Here is a 22,149-nt window from a genome sequence, read left to right on the forward strand (position 1 = left end):
ACCAGGAAGTTGGATGGGGACTCAAAAGTGGTATGCACACTAGCGGAGAGAGATAAGGGCCTGATAAAAATAATGAATTGGAGTTAATATACATGCTTAATAAATCAACAAATATTAACATATGTTGGTATGTTATGATCATCAACACGAAGATGACTTCCAGTAAGTCTTCACTTTGAAAGGGAAAGCAGATAAACAAGAAAGATCATTACCATTTAATTCTATGATATAAGCAACTTAATACACCACATTTACACAGTGAAAATATATTTACAGGAAAATAGAAATACATTGGAATTTCTGGCCAAGGTAATCTGTATAAACAGATTTTCATTAATTGTAATTTGTATATATAATGCTCAGATTTATTTAAGTATTAAGTATCTGTTGAGAGGTAGACACATAGAACAGTATATACTGATGGGGAAATAGGAAAAGTAGACTGTATATATAATTCTATTTACATATTTTAATTTTAAGATGATAACCACACCATAAACGTATCAAAAAGTGTTCTGAACTGTATTATAAGGGTAATGCTATTTTTGAGGGCATTATCATTTGCAGAAGCCCTAGGTCTTCTATAGACCATTCTTAGCCAATATGCATGACCTCGAGGTCAAATCGAAAGCGAGGCTTATATAGGTTGACCCAAACTTGAAAATGGCGACCTCGGAAAGGAGAGATGACTGCTGTGTGCCTTTGCGTTGGAGTGATGCCCGTAAGGATTGTACGGTATCTTTTCACCATATTCCCAAGAATAAGATCAGAAGAAGGCAGTGGTTGACGAAAATTCGGAGAGATCCTCGAAAATGATTCATAGTAAGTACAAAATAATTACGGCACATGGCATAGTCTAGATCTGCCGGGAAATGTACAACTGTTCACTATGCAAGGTTTAAATATTTAGGACACATGTACAATGTGAATGTCACACACACAGACACATTCAAACCTAACACACACACACACACATTGTCATGTTCAAAATCAGTGACCACCCCCCTAGTTCATATGTACACAATTGACCCCTTCCCCTGCCTCCCAAAACAAACTGGGAGACACCCAACCCCAACAAACACCGCACCTAAAATCATCATCACACCCCCTAGTCATAAATTGTGAACGGTCCATTATATTATTTGTTTTAAAGCATATGGACATATGGAGACACTCTTGTCATGATGGCAAGGGAATTTTATTTGCAAATATTCTGTATCAGTGAAATTTGATTGGCTGCAAATCAAAGTAACATTTCAAGTACATGTATATGCAGGACACACACATGCTGTTAAAAAATCTTAAATATGTACTTTCAAAATTACTGCATGCTGACCAGTACTTCAGGGATACAGGACATATTACTGGACAATCTAATTACAACAACTGACACATATTTAGTGTTTAAATATCCATTTCAGATGCTGCAAATCAAGAGTCAGAGAGCATGTCACCAGCTCAGGAACCTCCCATAAGCAATCTACCACAGTCACCATCTCAGATACAGTAAGAATGTCAGATCGTATTAAGTTAATTTTGCCAACTGACATGGTTCTAAAGAATTAAATACAACTGAACTTTATAATGCTATGTTATTTACATACAAAAATATTCATTGCCCATACCGTCTAAAATATGAAATGATGTTAGCCTCTACTCCTTGATGTATATTTGTAATTCCAGAGATATATTTATTGTTTGTGTGGTCGAAGAGATAATAGTAATGCTTTACAATGCTTATATTACAGTGAAGCAGAGAGTGATACAGCTGCCACTGACCCCAGTCCTACATAGAACAACTCCATCAAAAACTACATGAACAGGGGAGGCAACTCAAGGAAAAGGTTGACAAAATAGAAGAATTGAACAGAAAACTTGAACTTGAAAAGTTTGGACTTTGTAAATTCATGTATGATGATAGAAAATGATTGAACAAATTACAATATTCCATCATTTCAAACATTGGCAGTGATTAGCTGGAACTTTTTCATTTGTTGAATATCATCCCAGGTTTTGTGAAGTACCTTGCCCAAACAGCACAAGAATTGACAGACATGAATGTAAATGAAATTGTTTCATGCTTTTGTGTTGTGTAAATGATGGATGAAAAAAAGAGACAGCTGTTATACATACACAGTGATCGATTTCACTGAAAAATAGAAAGGTATTTCATAATGGCATAGTTGTAGATGTAACTCATTTGCTGTTGTTTAATTACTAATTGATGAAAAAAGAATGTATTTCATCCTGTTTGAAAAGAGTTAGTTGGGAACCAGAAAAACCAGGTAAGAGATTATGATAATGTGTAAGGGGAGAAAACTATGATAAATTATGAATTGATCCAGCTGTAATTGTTGCCATTCATGTCAGACTAATCTAAAAAAGATATTTCTATCAACATAAATATTGCACCCAATACATTTTCAATTTGCATCCTCAGAAAATTTTATTGTTATTCATCAGTGTTACACTTGGAAGCTATTGTGAATGTGTCTATTGTTATTGGATTTTTAAGACACCATTTCAAAATAAAATTTTATTAACTGCACTCCAGGTGTTCGTTATTTATTTAGGTTAATTGTTTGCTGTAGTGTGAATCCTGTTATGCTAACCTGATAATATGTTCTCCTTAAAAAGGTCTTCAGTTACAGTGGTACAGAATAAATGCACAAGGTCTACAATAAATCAATGTTATGGTATAGTAACACAGTATTGAAAAGTGTTTCAAATATTCTACATGCAGGTACCATAAGTCCATTTCGGTAAAATACCTCCAAATCAGTCACGAAAGAAAAAAAATCATCCAGTTTTGTCTTGCACATTTTGTCCCACTCATGCTGATTGAATGAAATAGTTTCTACATGATGATGGGGCGATTTCGTTTTTCCTCTGCGATTGTAACATGCAGCTACGCGCACATCGCCATCACCAGATAAAAATAAATGCGTGAATACATACCCTATATCTATAAAAAAAGAGTCGATAGGACAAACATTTTAATAGAAGCAATACCAAACAAATAATTTCATCACATGAATAATACAATTTTGTTTGGTCCAGATCCAATCGAGGAGAGCTATCTTGATCTGCATATTACTTATAATCTCGATTATACAGCTCAAGAATTAACAACACTACTCCCATGTGGAAGCGGATGATTTGAATCCATGTCAGGAAATACGTTTAGTCTTTTGCTTTGTTCATATGTTGATAAAGTAAACGTTATTGACTTCCCTTGGTAATATTTCCACTATTGTGACTTTAGAGTAGCTTCCCTTCATAAATGCTGCGCAACATGGTAAACGTAACCTAGATATCTAGGTCATATATGACTTATCGTGATGTGTTGTGAAGTACAGTAATTATTCACCCTTCAATCCATGAGTATGCTACAGAAACATTTGTGTAACCCTTTCCCATTTCTCTGCGATTTCCCTGAACTACATGACAGTTTCGTAATGTACCGTTCAAGGGAAATATGAAACCAGGAAGTAAACATTGAGATTGGTCGCCATTACGCGATTGTGTCCTTGCCCCGTTTAGCCTCGTTTTGGTACAGATATGAATATTCATGAGGCCTCATTAAGAATGGTCTATTAACTGCCCGACGAAGGAGGGCAGTTGAAAAAGATCGAGGGCTTCTGCAAATGATAATGCCCTCACAAATAGCATTACCGTTATTATTGCTAAAATACATGGAATTTGTGTTAAAAAGACAAAAAGAAACAGTGAAGGAATTTGACTGTAAGTTTACTCAAAACCAACTTCTGACAGGGTTGACTGACCGAATGCAATTACGTCATCGAATAATTCAAGTGACGTCACACGGAACGTGACGATATTCGACCTTGGCCATAGCTTGCAACATGTCAAACTATGTCAGACACAACGTCAGTTTTCAGTGTTCGGTTTTGGTCCAACAACAACGTTAATAGTGCAATTGTTAAGGTTAGCACAAGCAAGAAAGCCAATATTACCGCTAATTAAAACGGGAATTCGGGTTGCTTTGACTTGTTTGCCCAAGAATATCTGCCAGTCTAAAGCCAATGTCGAATAAACCGTAAGCCCACGCACCAACTATGACGTCACTTGACAACAGAACGGATAGTGGCCCGTCGTTAAGGTTGAGCGGTCCAATATCATTTGCAGCGGCCCGCAAATTTCTGATAACAGGAGGGCTGTTTCATGATAATTCCATGTATTTTAGCTATAAGACAATATATATGATATCAATGATTTATTGCAAATTCTTTTGAGAGAGTATATACATATTTATAGCTAAAATACATGGAATTATCATGAAACAGCCCTCCTGTTATCAGAAATTTGCGGGCCGCTGCAAATGATATTGGACCGCTCAACCTTAACGACGGGTGGATGATACAAGACAGGCGGTTGCTACACCACAGACAGGTTATGGGCATTCAAGAAAGAGGAAACAAAAAGGTGACAATGTCGGAAATACGACTAAGAAGATGAAGGGTGGACATGGCGGACAGGTTGTTTCATCGTTGTTCAGATACAATCTGGATATACCTAAAGTTGTCAGGTACATTGATGTCTGCCTGACATATTTAATAGGGAGGGGAGATAAAACCGGTTACGTTGATGTCTGCCTGTCATATTTAATAGGGAGGGGAGATAAAACCGGTTACGTTGATGTCTGCCTGACATATTTAATAGGGAGGGGAGATAAAACCGGTTACGTTGATGTCTGCCTGACATATTTAATAGGGAGGGGAGATAAAACCGGTTAACCGGTATATTGCAATTTGAACTTCACAATACGATATATTGCTGTACACTTTTCGCAAACCGGGCACCCGATACGATCGGCAATTGGCGTGACCATGATCGATAATTTTGGTGATGTGAGTGAGTTTAGTTTTATGCCACACTCAGCAATATTCAAGCTATATGGTGGCTGTCTGTAGATAATTGAGTCCGGACCAGACAATCCAGTGATCAACAGCATGAGCATCGATCTGCGCAATTGGGAACCGATGGCATGTGTCAACCAAGTCAGCGAGCCTGACCACCCGATCTCGTTAGTCGCCTCTTACGAGAAGACAAAGTTCATGGTCCAGTGCACTGCTAATCTCCTGCCTGTTACCTATTTCATACAATGGACCATTCCAAACACTTGGAAATCAAGAGAACGTTTCAATGAGCAATAAGGAAACTAAGAGTTTGAGATAATGGTGAAAATGGAAGATAACAAAAATATTTTAATAAAAGTTCAATAATATTCAACTTGAGGTTTAATTAAGTTCATTAAATATCATAACATCATAACATATGAAATGTTTTTATGTTTTATTTTTCAACATATTACCTGTCACCCTCAAGCAAATTGCTTTTACCATGTTCCAGCCTCACAATCCCCATTTTGTTTCACTTTTTATCTTGGTACTTTGCAAAATCTGCAATAAATGCATCACAAACTTCATCTCCAACACTATTACAATTGATATTATTACGATTTGCAAATTCTGTCTACTTACAATGTACACCAGGAAGCTAAAAAAACCTAGTTCAGCATTTAATTCATCTCAATTATGTAAAATGAATTATTAAAACACTACCAACAACAGCATCCGTATACTCTGTGCAGCTTAATCTCACACTGTATACTCCACCCCGTAATCTCTCCTTTGTGTCAGGTCATTACCCGACAGGTAAATGCAGCGTGTTGATTTTACAAATTATAAGGGTACTGGGCTGTAGGGGTTATGTGATGTAGGGGTACTGGGCTGTAGGGGGTATGTGATGTAGAGGTTATGTGATGTAGGGGTAATGGGCTGTAGGGGTTTATGGGCTGTAGAGGTTTATGGGCTGTAGAGGTATGGGCTGTAGGGGTTATGAGATGTAGGGGTACTGGGCTGTAGGGGAACTGGGCTGTAGGGGTTATGGGCTGTAGGGGTTATGGGATGTAGGGGTACTGGGCTGTAGGGGTTATGGGCTGTGGGGGTTATGGGATGTAGGGGTTATGGGCTGTAGGGGTTTGGAGAGACAACCGTTACTGAAGGCCAATATTCTAACCCGGACCTTCACAGGTCTTTCGTGATGAAGTCAAAAATACTAATAACATTTGTATTTCCTTCATATTATTATACATTAATAGTTTTGATAAGTTTATTGGTAATATAATTGCATTTGCGTGACTCTTAAACCATATAAATAAAAATAATAGAATTGGTTCCGGTGCTATTTGTTGGGATAAACAAACCAAAATAGGGGACGCCGCTTTTCCTCGGGTTCCAAACTTTATAGCGGAGTCTTCAATTTAGAAACATTTTCAAGTGATAGGATAAACGGTATAAGCACCTATACCAAAACGTCGCAATAGAACAATAAAGAAGTTGATCAACAATAAACATTTGTCATTACTATTGCTTAACAACTTCTAGAATGCCTCGCAAACAGTTCATTTTCAATTGATCTCTTGTGCAATCTATACTAATCTGAGTCCTGACAGTGGCCAGTGGCATTGTTTCAAAAGAAAGGAAACAGTAATTTCATTATCTTAAACCATGTGTTACACTGTCACATTATATTGCGATAAATATTGTAATACGCAAACACATATAGTATGACCAGAAATTATTGAGAATTTTAGGTATATGTTTAATTGGATTTCTAGTATAAACAACCTTGACCAGCTATCAAGTGCTTGGTTTCATTCAAGAGAGACACTCCGTTAATCATTTTTCATTAGTTTGTGAAGAGTTATCTCCCTTTGTTTACTTGCTAGCAGACGACATTTTCAGTGATCCTCATTATGGATGATTTAGAGAAGAGGAAGTTGATTTTAGAGTATTATGACAAGGACATCAGATCAGCTAAAGTGATTTCAAGTAGAACAGGCATCCCTTTGTCCACTGTTTATCGTGTTTTGAAAATTATTGCAAATGGATATGGCATTGCCATTGAGCACCAGGGAGGCGCAGGTAGGCCCAGAACATTGACTGTCGGTGACAGGAGGCGGCTTGGTATTCTTGTTTCTAAAAACAAACGAAGGAGTTTAGAAAGCTTGAGGCTTGATATGATTGACAGAGGAACTGTGGCTGTCTGTAAGGAGACAATTAGAACTGAGCTGCATGCAATGCGTTGGCAGAAAAGTCGAGGAATTCCATCACCGATCATGAAACCTGAACAAAAGGAGCGAAGGTTGAACTGGTGCTTACAGCATAGAAATTTTAACTGGGACAATGTGATTTTCTCAGATGAAAGTTCTGTGTGGCTGTTTCCTAATACACTGAAATTCTGGACCAAACAAACTGAAAAACCTTTGTATCAGCGCCCAAAGTACAGTCCGAAATTTAACGTGCGTCAGGGGCAACGCCCCTCTGTGTATTTGAAGGGAATATGAACAGTGAGTGGTACACAGATATGCTCGAGGGACATTTACTTCCATCTGCTCACGTGTTCTATGGAATTTGTTTGGATTTTCCAGCAGGACAACGACCCAAAACATTGTTCAAAGCTTTCACAGGCCTGGTTTCGGACCCAAAATATGACATTATTAGATTGGCCAAGCTATAGCCCTGACCTAAATCCAATAGAAAATGTTTGGGGACTTATGAAGGAAAGTGTCAATACGAAAAATCTGACAAATATTGCTGAAATGAAAGAAGAGGTGGTCGATATATTTGGACATCGTGGACAATGACTTTCTAATTTCCTTGATCAGTAGTATGGCCCGGCGCATTGAAGCCTGCATTGCTGCCCATGGTGACTTGACAAAATACTGTTCACCTGTCTTTGAATCTGGAGTTATGTTCTGCTAATATTCACATTTAATATGTGAGTAGTGAGTGAATTTTTTTTTCTAAAATTACAATCTTTAAATTCTCAGTAATTTCTGGTTGTACTGTATCACAATATATCACAATACAAAAATGTTGGCAATACCCAACCCTAACATTTACAGGTAGTGTTGGAATAAGTGAAGGAAAGTCAGTTGTGAGACAGTGGAGTAGGTAAGTACCAAAGAAAACACACCTTACTCCCCTATCTGATAGAATGGATTAACCCCTGCTAATTAGGGATTATCTATTTAACGGAATCTTGTGGAGGTAGCTTAAAAGATAAAGTAATTAACCTACTGAGGTAAATGGCTTTAAAAAATAAACACTTTGTGTAGGTAACTTCGTGATCAATATGAAAAGTGTCAAAATCTCCAAACATGGACCCATGTAAAAAAGTGTTTTATAATGACGCACAAACATCATATAACGCAAATCATCAAAATGTGTGAATCAAAAATCACAATGAAATATTTAATGAACTATTTCTTTTGTGTAAATATAATGATAATCTTTTTCAGTATTTCAGTATTTAACTTGTTCTTCATTGAAAACAATAAATGCTCTTTAATGCTCATTAATGAACTATGCCTCCTGCGGGACTCTTCAGCAGCAGGGCTGTTCCCACTTTCATCGTAGGGATGGGGAAGCACCACCTGTGTGCACTGAACCATTAATTAATGTGTCTCACAACTGGGAGTTCTCACAAATGGGAGGACACCTTTACAGGTAGTGTTGGAATAAGTGAAGGAAAGGCATCCACATTTTGACATCCTTGGATCATGTGTATGTTTCTGTGGGGGGAATCCGGGGGGGATATGTTACAACACTCAGTGTCTCAATGGAGTGTTTCTGTTTCAGCTCGAAAGTAACGGAATTAAAAGAAGATGTGTTTTCATCAGATTCCTTCAGTCATCTCTCTCCACCCCTTCATGGTGAGATTGTCATTAGCTTGTTAACATGGTGGGATTGTAAATGGCTTGTTAACATGGTGAGATTGTCATTAGCTGGTTAACATAGTGAGATTGTCATTGCTTTGTTAACATGGAGAGACTGTCATTAGCTTGTTAACATGGTGGGATTGTATTATATAAATTGGCTTGTTAACATGGAGAAGTTGAAATACTGATGTCGTCATGGTGAGATTGTCCTTATGATGTTGATATGGTGAGATTGCCATTATGATGTCTTCATGGTGAGATTGTCATTAGGATGTCAGCATGGTGAGATAATGCTGATGTCACAATGGTGAGATTGTAATGGTGAGGCTGAAATACTGATGACGACATGGCGAGATTGCCCTTATGATGTTGATACAGTGAGATTGTCATGATGTCATCATGGTAAGATTGTCATTAGGATGTCAGCATGGTGAAATAATGCTGATTTTGACATGGTGAGGTTCAAATACTGAAGTCGTCCTGGTGAGTTAATGCTGATGTTGGCATGGTGAGATTGTCATTATGATGCCGATATGGTGAGGTTAACATTAGGATGCTGCATGCAGAGATTGTCATTAGGATGCCAGCGCGGTGAAGTTGTAATGCTGATGTCAGAATGGTGAGATTGTAATGGTGAGGTTGAAATACTGATGTCGACATGGCGAGATTTCTATCAACATCAGATTGTCATGCTCATGTGAACATACTGAGGTTGTGATGCTGATGTCGACATGGTGAGATTGTCCCTATGATGTCGATATGGTGAGATTGTTATTAGGATGTCGATATGGTGAGATAGTAATTAGGATGGCAGCATGCTAAGGTTGTAATACTGATGTCGATTATGATGTTGACTTGGTGAGATTGTAATGTTGATGTCAACATGGTGAGATTGTCATTATTGATTTGACATGATGAGATTGTCATGTCAACAGGTATGTGCACTGGAAGAAAGGCTGCAGCTGACACAGATGACTGCTGTACAGCAGCGAGCCATCCCCACAATCCTGCAGGGTCAGGATGCCCTCATCAAGTCACAGGCTGGCTCAGGTAGGTCAGGTCACACACTGGCTCAGCTAGGTCAGGTCAAGGACTGGCTCACCTAGGTCAGGTCACAGACTGGCTCAGGTAGGTCAGGTCACACTCTCTCAGGTAGGTCAGGTCAGAGACTGGCTCAGCTAGGTGAGGTCAAAGACTGGCTCAGCTAGGTCAGGTCACACTCTGTCAGGTAGGTCAGGTCACACACTGGCTCAACTAAGTGAGGTCAAAGACTGGCTCAGCTAGGTCAGGTCACAGACTGGGTCAGCTAAGTCAGGTCACAGACAGGCTCAGGTTGGTCGAGTCAAAGACTGGCTCAGGTAGGTCAGGTCACAGGCAGGCTCAGGTAGGTCACGTCAGAGACTGGGTCAGCTGGGTCAGGTCACAGACTGGGTCAGCTAAGTCAGGTTACAGACAGGCTAAGGTTGGTCGAGTCACAGACTTGCTCAGCTAGGTCAAGTCAAAGACTGGCTCAGGTAGGTCAGGTCACGGACATGCTCAGGTAGGTCAAGTCAAAGACTGGCTCAGCTAGGTCAGGTCACCTTTGATACGATTGAAGCGTCAATGGAGGAGCACCGACCAGAGGAATCTGAAATCCCGTGGAAAGAGTTGACTGAACGAAGGGGTCTGCCAGTATCGTCCAGTTGAGTGCATAATCTCCAAGTCTTCCGCCGACTGGTGAGTCTACCACTGGCACAACTGGAGGCGAGAGTTCCCAGTCATGCAGCAATGTCACAGAGTCACTGCTTCGAAGATCCCGACACATGGGGCTGTACGGTCCTGGCAGTGCCACGAGAGCTGGCGAAATAGTGTTGCTGTCATCTGGGACGTCCATGAGAGAATGATCGACCCCCCAAAGAGAACTGAAGACGTGGAGCGTAAATTCAGATTGCTTGCAACAGATTGTTGCAACGATTCCTCTACCTGTATACTAGTGGAGGTCCGATTAATTGAAATAATCGAAGATTGGTCTGATGACTAAATGACCAAGCAATTAATCATAATTTCTTATAATTGAACACAAACAGTTCTGGAACACTTGTTTTCATTAACAATATTTTTCACATGGTTGGTTTTGTCTGTTACATTTCGTCAGCACTATAAGCTCGTTTCAAGTCATGATTGAATTTATCTTAAAGATTCCAAGAAACTTATGTTCCTAACATACTAGTCATCCTTTAAAGATGTGGAATTTGGCCAAAAAAAAACCCCAAAAGAACTACAGTGAAGCCTTGTTAATGGGAGTTCATCTTGTCATCTCCATGACACCGAGTGTTAATCTTTTGAGGCCAGTTAAGTAAACATCGCCGTGTTGTTACGGTTCGTGAACACGACCTACAGCGTCCGGACTGTGAAGCAATTTACTGTTTATTTTACTGATTGGTGACAGCTACTTACCGTCTGGTTCCGGAAACCGAATTTCCGGATTATCGAGGCAAATTATACAGGCATAGATTGGTAACAAGCTGAAATCGTCCGGGAAGCGAGACATCCGGATTATCGGGGTACGGACTAACGGGGCTTCGCTGTACATCTTTTTTTCCTTATTTTTATGTGTATTAACAAATTTCATAAATGACGCTAACCACTTATGTTCGATGATTGATCGGTAGTAATGAACCAATCATCAATTATGAGATTTTAACCAATTCCCAACACTACTGCATACGCTGAAGCTTAAGGAGTTGAACTGAAACCTGAAGTTGTGTATCTTGCACGACTTTAGTAGCTACCTCTCTGGTGGCCCCATTAAAGCGTGTGCATCCAGACCAGGGCTGGCGAAACAGGTCAGTTTTAGACCCATCCTCCAACCACGACAGATTCAGTGGTCCCCTACACCTGACAGCCGTCAGGTAGGAGAAAAAGTGCGCAAACTGATCCAATACTTGCGCATGATCCAGTACTGTCAGGAACTGCTCCTGCATCAGAACCATGGCTCCTCTAATGTAGGCCTGTTCAGGCAACAACTCATGCGCAAGTGGCTGTAAGGATCATAATAAAGGGACAAAGGATCTTGCGTATTGACAAATCCGAGTGACACAACTCCTTATTTTCTACTAGAAGTGGGGTGTACGTATGTTGTTTGGTCCCTATCAAAGAAAGGTCATCATCAATTGAGTGATACACGGTCGAGGCGGGAAGGTGATGGTCGCATGTCGAAAGAGGAAGGCAGATCTGACGGACACCTACTCCTGGGTTATCCGCAATCCACGTCAGCAGTTGGGGTGTTACTACTGCATCTGAGGTACACAGACACTCTGAAGGAGGAGAAGGCATGGCAAAAGTGAGTGCTTCATCCAATGAAGGACCGGACGATGGTTGATGCAAACCCAGAGGAGTAGCAGTCACTTAGGGAGGATCCCGACCTAAGGCAGAGGCTACTGCTCAAACAATTGAGTCAAAGTCGAAAGGCTGGGAACTAGCACTGTCTCTAGAAGGATCCCAAGAAACCAGAATAATCGGACGGGAGGATGTAGACTAAACCGTCACAGGGGTTGAACCCGGCAAAGTAGATGACGTTGTAGATGGGAGTGATGTCACACCTGGCCGGAGAGGGAGTGTCACCTTGAAGTGAAACAGCGCACAAGTAAACAAGCTCGCACTACAAAAAGTGACTGTAGACAGGTTAATTTGCTGAGCCAGAAAAGAGAGATACACTGCCAGTAGGTGCTGACATTGCTGTACCGGGTGTTTGAGAAATTGTCACTTAAACTGTTGGTCGGGACTGTGATCGCGATGTATGAAGCACTACCAAACGAGGGGGTCAGTCTGTCTCAACACTGGACTCGATGTCTGGGGCCTGAATAAACGGCTTAAACTCGCTGAGGTAGGAATCTGACGCAGCATCGAGAAATCACTACGTCCGGTGATGGTGATGAACGGCAAGCTGTTCAGAAGGCTGACTGACTGACTGAGTTTAGTTTTATGCCGCTTTTAGCAATATCCCAGCAATATCACGGCGGGGGACACCAGAAATGGGCTTAACACATTGTGCCCATGTGGGGAACCGAACCCGGGTCTTCGGCGTGACGAGCGCGGGTCTTCGGCGTGACGAGCCAACGCTTTAACCACTAGGCTACCCCACCACCCCCTGTTCAGAAGGCCTCCGACGGCCACTGTCTGCCACTCGTCTTGTGCCCACTCTACGATAAGCGGTGAATGATTCATCATCTAAACTGCCAAAATATGAGCAACGGCTAGACCAGTCACACCATCTGATACAATCAACACACAGTGTGTGAGGATCAGCGGCAGAGAAATTACTTCTGCATTTGTCACAGTGTTTTCTCTTACTGGAAGATTGGTTACTTTTCCCCCATGATGAAAAATAAGAGACGAGTGCAGACAGAGCATAACACACGTCCACCTCTGTAGGCAACAAGAAAGAGAATGACAGGAGTGGGACGTCACGTGACCATCTGAGCGCTTAGCTTCACAAAGATGATTGACAGGTCCAGCTATAGGAGCAGTGGGAGCAATCGGGTGGGAGAGAGGCCAGAAGATTTGATTCAACTTAACCTACAGGACATATCCACGCCATAGTCGAAGTGAGAGAGAGTAGTGCATACCGTGAGATAGGATAAGTTTAAAAATTATTCATTTTCTAAATCTATACACAATCATACAACTTGGTTCCAAAATAGTATTACCCCAAACTAGAATATCCCCTACTTTTTCAAAAAGTGTATGATGCCCAGCTGTGAATATATCCGACATTGGTTAAGGTAGGACACCTCGTCTTAGGGGATGATGAATGGTTCCTGGAGGACTAGTGTCAGAAACTGCTTGGCTACATGGGAACGTTTATTGCGATAGTCCGTCATCGGTATCTCCTGGAAACTTGACAGGATTTGGGTTAATCATATTCCTGGAACCACAAATTCTGGATAGGTGTAGTTGAATAGGTGACAAACAATTTAAACTTTCATAGTGTTTAATTCTGATGCAACAATAAGAACTATTTTACAAGAAGAACCTTCTCCAAGAGTGATCACTATGTTCAACAACAGCAATATTCACCACCAGAAATTAGGAAGCAACAGTGAGTGTGTGTTTAGTGTTACGCCGCTTATAGTTTTATTCCAGGAATATCACAGTGAGTTACACCAGTAATGGGCTTAACACATTGTGCCCATGTTGGGAATCGAACCCGGGTCTCCGGTGTGACAAGCGGATGCTTTAACCACCAGCCTACCCTACCTCCCAGGGCAGCAACAGCAATATTCACCACCAGCAATTCCCATGTTGAGGAAGTCAGCAGCAGCAATATTCATCACTAGCATGTTGGGGAAGTCAGCAACACCATCAGCAACCATTATGTGCACAAACTCATCAAAGCACTATTTCCCTCAGCAATGACTATCTTCATAAATGCAGCACCAGCTTCAGCTACAGCACAGACAAAACAATACAGACAAAGCTGTCACAGACAGGAATGTTTCCTTGTGGGGATCACAGGGCCAAAGTCTTTCAAGAACTCATGATGATATGACGTAAAGACAAGATCATGCTTTAGAACTACATTACATAAATCTGAATCTGTATGCTGAAGTGGATAAAAAGATGGATCATGTCATTGTTGGAACCCAGCTCTAATGATAAGAGACTTGCACACAGTCTACATGTATACTGAGCCAGGCGAGCCGGACCCGCCCCCTACCCGGATGTGCCTGCCTCACACGTGCTTCTTGCGAACCGTGTCACCTTGTACACATCGTGTTCAGTCCTCTATTGTTGGTCCTCGTCCTAGCGTCACATTGTTACATGGTGTCAGGAGTGGTTTCGTCAGAGAAGGGACAAACTACATCCACCCTCACCTTTGCCGTTGACGGGTAATCTTGCGGAGAACTGGCGTAGGTTCAAGCAACGGTTTCAGTTGTTTATGACTGCTACTGACAAGGACGGGAAAGGTGACAAGGTAAAGTCGTCTATTTTTTTGTCTACTATTGGAGAAGATGCACTGGAGATTTATAACACATTTCATTTTGAGAATGACACGGATGCTATGAAACTTCAGCCGATTTTGGATAAATTTGAAGCTTATTGCATTCCCAAACGTAACATTACCTTTGAAAGGCTTTACTTCTTTACTTGTAGTCAGAGGGAAGGGGCGAAAACAGACCAGTATGTTACAGAGTTAAAGAGCAGAGCAAAAACATGCGAGTTTGCGAGATTTGCATCATTCTCTCATCCGAGATAGGATGTGCTGTCTTGTTTCACATACAAAAATATAAAACCCTGACCAATCTGCCATTACTGCCAGACTTAGACTTAAGGTCAAGGTCATGTGTGGGCCCTAGTTCATTGACACTTCCAACAAAGGAACGAGTATAAAACAGTTCCAATATCTATACAAAGTTATGTACAAATAAATTATCATAATATTGTCCACTAGCATAATTTTATTTTTAGCGGTCTACCCTCTGTGGGTGTGACGTCATACCCGAGAATCCGCTCAGTGTGGTGACATTTCAGTAGTGTATACGCCATCGAGTTGAAAGTGACTTGAAGCGCAATATTTTGAATGGAGCGTTGTTGTGATTATGTATTGGAAACTGACAACAGCTCTACGAGTTTTGATGATTATCCAACTGCATAAACAACACGGATGTACATTTCCTGAGAAATTCTATTTTACAAGATAGGAAGAGCATAGATTGTTTACTGTCGTCGTGCGGATTTTGTGAACCCCTCTAGTTCGCACGGTCATCTGTGTTCGTTACACTTTTCAAAGAAGTGCTATGAAAGAGACCTAACCTGTGGCGAAATACGGATACGAATAGGCAAAACCAGAGACCATATACCGACTTAAACTTTATAAGGATGTTATATATCGGGCATTCCTTTCGACATTCCAAACAAACACAGAGGCCGAAATGTCAACTTGGGACTGAGACCGAGAGAGTTGCATTCCGGACGCGACGTTAGTTGCAGGTGGGTTTTAAGATTTAGTTGTTTTCGAGCAACATAAACACTCCAGTAGCTAGCTACATGAAGCAATAGTTGATTAAAAAGTACGTCATAATATGCGCTCATGTCCTATTTTCGATCAGAGATATATTTTCACAGCCACTGTTAGTGTTACTCAGTAGGGCCAAGTCATCTATTTCCCGAGACGGGTGTTTTGTGATGTGAGTGTGTGTTGAGGGATGGGGGTGGGCATGGACAAATGAGAACTTGCAACATATGGGTGCGGTGGTGAGAGAGAGCACATAATTACTAAAACATAATTAAAAATAAGTCATATCAGATAATTATCCACCAGGGACTGGTCCCCTACCATGTTAAAATGGGTATGTGAATTTTGTTTGTGTGTTAGGGCATGATTAAAATGTTGACTCTCATTCTTTCTCTTTAAGGAAATGTACAATAAACAAAATGAAAATGACTGCTCTGCACTTGCATAAAACTTAGGTATTAATGGACCCCTTGTAAAAACATCATGGCAGCTGTATATATAGGTAACGTTTAACACACTTTCAAAAATGGGAAATCAGGGAAATATGTTCACTCAGATAATGTATTTCTTTGTGGGTTTTGTTTTTGGCAAATGTAAAAATGCCACTTTAATGCTGTGTTTTAGGATGTACATGGCAGCATTTCACATCCATGAAAACAGCCTAAATACCCTAGAAGTGACCAAGACTGGAGAACCCAACTGGGCAATCAGCTACCCGCAGGCTTAAACCAAGAGGCCAAGCCAGTGAACAAGAAAGTACATGGTAAATATAATTCAGACAATCAATAATCTTTTGTAGAACTGGTGCACTCCAGTTTGAAAAACAAAACAAAACACTGTTCCTATTACTGCATGTTTTTCTCAAACCAATGAGTCAACACCAAGTCTTGTTTGCAAAGACACTTGTTTTTAATCCTCATATCTTTTTTCCCTCTCAGCTTTGTTAAGACAAAAGTACTTACTTTTTTAGTGCAGATTTCAAAGAAAATTATTATTATGTTGCCAAAACAACATATACTGAAATTGTGTTACAAAATGTCTCTAATTCAATGTAAAATTTATTCACAGAGTTTGTTGAATTCCTACTCAGTAGGCCATTCTCTGGAGAAGAAACAAGTTTCCTTCCTACAGCCTTGCAGGACAAACAGCCTATATTTCCAGGATATTCTGCCAGACACTTTCATTTATAACTAGTAAACAGGAACTGGTGAATTCACAGACATCAAGATATAGTAAAATCATGTATATGTGTCTAGGGGGTGAACTGAAACCAGTTGTGCCTGATGTCTGAAGGTCTATTGTATTCGTCTGTTTGAATCCTGGGACTTGTTCAGATGGCAGTCAACACTGTGTCACATGGTGTTATTGGAGATCAATCTTGTTTTCTTAGGCTTTTACAAGTCCATCCAGTTAATTTACACGCAAGTCTTTGCCTTCATGATGTTGGTGTACACACTGTATTCATTATTTTGTCATAAATAGTTTGTATGCAAATAAATTATTTGCTTTAATTTTTGTGTGCTGGTTTCTTGATTTGATCCATGGTCTTTCTGTGGGACTGATCACACTTTACACGTTACTACTAGAACACAATGAAGAATTCTCTTTTTCACTAGCTGACAGTTAAAGAGATAGATAAGGATTTGTCAGTTCTATTTTTTGCATCTATATGTATTTATTATATCTATTATCAGCTGTTAAGGAGGTTACAGGTCTTTATCATTTTACATTTTACGTATATTTTGCAGATTTATATGACTACGTATCACGACATATAACCTATGCTTTACACGTGTATGGAAATTGAAAATGTAATGAAACTGATGTTTGATATACCATGTCAGAGACGATTTTTGGTTTTTAGATTTTTTACTAGGCAGGTAGGAAAATATAATAGTCCATCAACCAAACCGAAAAAGGCTCTACTATGTTAATAACATGTTAAGAGGCTAAACATAAACATCATTCACAGATGCATATTATATTGAGTGATTTATGCTGTTAACTTTAACATTGATGTATTTTTTGGGCAAAATATGTGAACAAATATGAAAAAAACTTCAATTGATTTTTAAAATGGTGTCTCATTGCTCATGGTACTGTTTTAGTATCTTAATTTATAAATTTTATAGATCACACATAAATATTTTTTTTTTTAATGAGTGATTTATAATGTTTGCTGGAACACAAGAGTATTTCAGGGGCCAAAAACATGAAAATGAAAATGAAAGAAAAATTGAAAAAATGTTTTAAAACAGATTTTCAATGTCTAAAACACTTTTTCTTAATATATATCTTAGAATTTTGTTCTTTTCTACATTCTTGAGCATAGATATTTTATTAACAATAATACTGTTCTACAAAATATTTTTATTTTATTTTCCTCATTGACTCAAACAGTGAAAATGTTCAGATATTATTTTCTAGTTTCTTTCTGAATAGAATCAACAATTCACCATGTTCACAGTTGATAGTGATGGAAATGAGTTATATCATGCATTTTTTTACTTTACAAATGTACACTTATATTATTGTGCATTGACTGTAAACATTAGTCTTTAAATTGGTAAACAGCCATATTGTCAACAAAGGTTACCAGGGGGGATAACTCTAATCAGTAGTACTTACTTACAACTGATTACACTTCTCACTATGGTTTGATGACTTCACACACATAATTACTTATATTGGGGACCAATATTTTCTGTTTTCCTAACCTGGCTGATGGACTATAAACAAACACTTGAGAAACAGTATTTTCCAAAGGTCAAAATTATAGGGGTAAATACCTCTGTTGAACATAATATTTTTTTTTTGTGATAACTGCACTTGAATTTGGACATTTTGTCAGATCTTATGTAATATTTGAGAGATTTGATTGTGTTATTGGTCATGTTAAAAATTTGTTGAATTTTTTTTATCTGTGATTTTAATAAATCTCGATTACATGTAGAATTCACAATAATTGCTGCTTGTGTTCTGTACCTATGATTAGGTGCTTATCTCTTTGCTGAATATATATAGGAAATGGAATATACAAAGTTTGGAGGGAGTTTAATAAAGGATTACATTATTACTATTATTATGCATTGTAATTTGTTATACCAGTTCAAAAATGAAAATAACCTGAGGGCAATGAGATGTTGTTATCCTTTAAATCCAAATTTTGGAGGAAATTAGTACATCACAGAATTTTAAATTTTTTAGCTTGTTATACCAGCAATACAATAACACATCATTGCTCAAGATTTTATTTCTATTGCAGGTAACATCAAACCATCATAATCAACTATGGCAGACATTTGTAATTCTCAATCATCAGTGAAAAAACAAAAATATACTTGTATAATATGTGAAAAGGCATCTGATGATTTAAGTACACTTTCCAACATATCATCTTGGAAAACACTGCTGAGGGCCGCAAAGCTTCGTCATAAAGAACCCATTTTGGAAATTGGAAAACAAACTGATGATGATAAATTTCCATCACTTCTTTATCACAGGAATTGCCGGAGCAGGTTCACTAATGAAAGAGACCTAAAACAATACATGACGCCTGAAGATGGGCAAGCAGCAACAGAGCCCAGGGAGACATCTGTGCGTAACAGCAAGTCATCAGCTGTATATGAAGCTCTTTGTTTATTTTGCACAAGAAATAAGTACATCAAAGGATCAAACACAAGGGAGCCATTGGTAATATCATTACAGTTGAGAACAGATGACACACTGAGGAGAAAAGCCATTGAGAAATTGGATTCCAGAATCATAGCAGCTACAAGCCGGGATATTGTTGCAGCAGAGGCGCACTACCACAGGAGTTGCTACAGATCTTATACAAGAGAGGATAATAGACTTCACCACTCAACTTCAGTCACCAAAGTCACAGAAAAATAGCAAAATTTTGAAGAGGCTTTGACAGCAGCATATGATAAGCTTTTCATGTATATACGAAACACTGTATTCCAGAATCCAACTGTATTAAAGATGTCAGAGATAACCAACAGACTGAGAAACTACATGGAGGCAAAAGGATGCCAGAATATCAAGACTTCAACAACTAAGCATCTGCACAGGAAACTCAAGTCAGAATTTGGTGACAGCCTGCATATATTTCAAGATGACAATGCCAGACTTCTACTTTTTTCCCAGTACATTGACAACTGAAGCTATTGCCATTGAAAATCAAAATATGAAAGAAGAACTGAATGCCATAAGAAAGAACAGCAACAGCAGGAAAGCCCTTCAGGAAACAGCACTACTTCTTCGAAAAGCTATAAAGAATATTGAAGAGGAGTTACCATGGCCCCCAAAACAGTGTGATTTGGACAATCCTTCTAGGTACATTCCTACATGTGTCAAGGAATTTTTTTGTAACTATTCTGACAGGTGATTTTAAAGCTGATGTCACACACCAAAAGACGAAGATTCTAACTGAATCGTTTGGTCAAGATCTTGTTTATGCTGTTACAGGAGGAAAAAAGCTGACACCTAAGCATATCCTGCTCCCATTTGCTGTGAAAACCCTAACTGGGAATGTTGAGATGATTCAAATTTTGAACAGATTAGGTCATGGAGTTTCCCATCCAAAGTATGAAGAAATTGAAACTGCCATTTGTCTCCAAAAGCTAGCTTTGACTCAGGAGGGTGCTGTTCCTTTGCCACAGGATATCCACCCACATATTGCAACAACTCTTGCCTGGGACAATATTGACAGACTTGAGGAAACACTCACTGGAGGTGGAACTTCCCATAGAGTTAATGGCATTGCAATCCAACCGTCAATTCATGGCGCACATTCACACGGCAGTACAACCCCAGTGGTTCAGAAGACAAGACGCCGTACAATTGACACAGTTCTCCCAGTTCTACAGCCATATAACAGTGGCAACCGTGTCGGCCCACCTTCTGTTACACTTGTAAAGTCTTACACAGTTTCTGCTGTCAGTGAGTCAATGAAGAAAAACCTTACATGGATCATTGCAAGATTGCATAGTGCTAAGCAACAAGAAATAAGTTCCTGGACAGGTTTTAATATCCAAACACGTGATGCAGAAGACGTAAGACTAGACACCATTGGATATCTTCCAACAATCAATGCTCCTGCAACCAGCATGTCTACAGTTCATGAAATCTTACAGCAGTCTTTGACCATTATGAACACGTTGCGACTTGAAAACATTGTTGTGACATTGGATCAGGCACTATATGCAAAAGCATCTGAAATTGTATGGAAGCATAAGGAAAGATTTAAAAGAATCATTTTGAGGCTGGGTGCTTTTCACACTGCATGTACATACCTCTCTGTACTTGGAAAACGTTTCCAAGATGCTGGTCTCAAGGACATTTGTGTTGAAGCTGGACTACTAGCAGAGGGATCTACATCTAGAGTTTTTCATGGGAAACACTACAACCGCGGAGTTAGAGTCCACAAGATCATGTATGAAGCACTCATGAGACTGCAATGGAAAGGCTTTTTGCAAAGGGTCGAGGAAACAAATTGTGGCCTGCTTTTTACAATTCAGTCTGCATTGGCAGATATTGAAGACTTTCATGTTAATGTTAACAAAGAAAGTTTGGAATCACTCTTTCAGAGTTAATCTTTCACAGACACTGTGACAGCTTTTAAAGCCTACCAAGAATTTCTCAGGAATGAAAATGGGGATTTATCAGCTTTCTGGACTTCATACACAGATATGATTGAAGTGCTCTTGGGTCTTATCGGAGCATCACGGGAGGGCAACTGCATCTATCCAGCATCAGGAACATTGCACCTTGGTGTTTTGCATATGACAAGCAGAATTATGCAAGATATCTATCAGACTATCATGGTCAGATGTCAGCTCTGTCAACTACTCACAAGCACATTCATGAATACTTAGAGAATGGTGGATTTTCTGTACAGCTTGGAACTGAAAACCCTTTTGGGAGAGTACCAGTAGACCAGGTTCTGGAGGAAACAGCAAACAGAGATACACAGACAGCAGGCGGAACAAAGGGCTTCAGTCTTAAACCTGGTGCTGTTGCTAAGTATTATCTGATGACAGAATATCGCAGTATCTTCTTAGGTCAGATCAGAAGTCTCACGAAGTTGACCAGATCAAGTTTCAGTCATCCAGATTTACAACAATCAAGGAGAGCAAGAGATGAGGCAGATGTTCTTGCTGTTGAAGACATGTTGGAAAACAACTGGGTAAACCCTTTCTTGAATTCAGAACTCATCTCCTTGTCAACGGCTGCTGCTGCCACTCCAGCCATGGTATCTGACCTTCTCAAGGCACAGACCATTGGGGAAGAGAGGATGATGGACTTCTGTACAAATCGTTTACAGCCTTTGTCACCACAGGACTTTCATTCTCGGCTACAAAGGAACAACTTGAAAACTTTCACCGAATTGAGCCAGAAG

The 22,149-nt window shown here is 39.6% G+C and overlaps 1 protein-coding gene across 1 annotated transcript in view; it reads left to right on the plus strand.

Moving 5' to 3' along the window:
* Positions 1–4,422: 4,422 nt before the first annotated feature.
* The window catches only part of LOC124261895, an 87,145-nt gene continuing 69,418 nt past the window's right edge, over positions 4,423–22,149 (plus strand). Inside the window, exon 1 of the mRNA XM_046696260.1 lies at positions 4,423–4,549. Within this exon, the coding sequence (XP_046552216.1) occupies positions 4,476–4,549 (74 nt within the window). The 5' untranslated portion in view covers positions 4,423–4,475. The remainder of the gene's footprint in view (positions 4,550–22,149) is intronic.

This window comes from Haliotis rubra, unplaced genomic scaffold, assembly GCF_003918875.1.
Source record: "Haliotis rubra isolate DU_JTF1 unplaced genomic scaffold, ASM391887v1 Scf814, whole genome shotgun sequence".
Classification (NCBI taxonomy): domain Eukaryota; kingdom Metazoa; phylum Mollusca; class Gastropoda; order Lepetellida; family Haliotidae; genus Haliotis; species Haliotis rubra.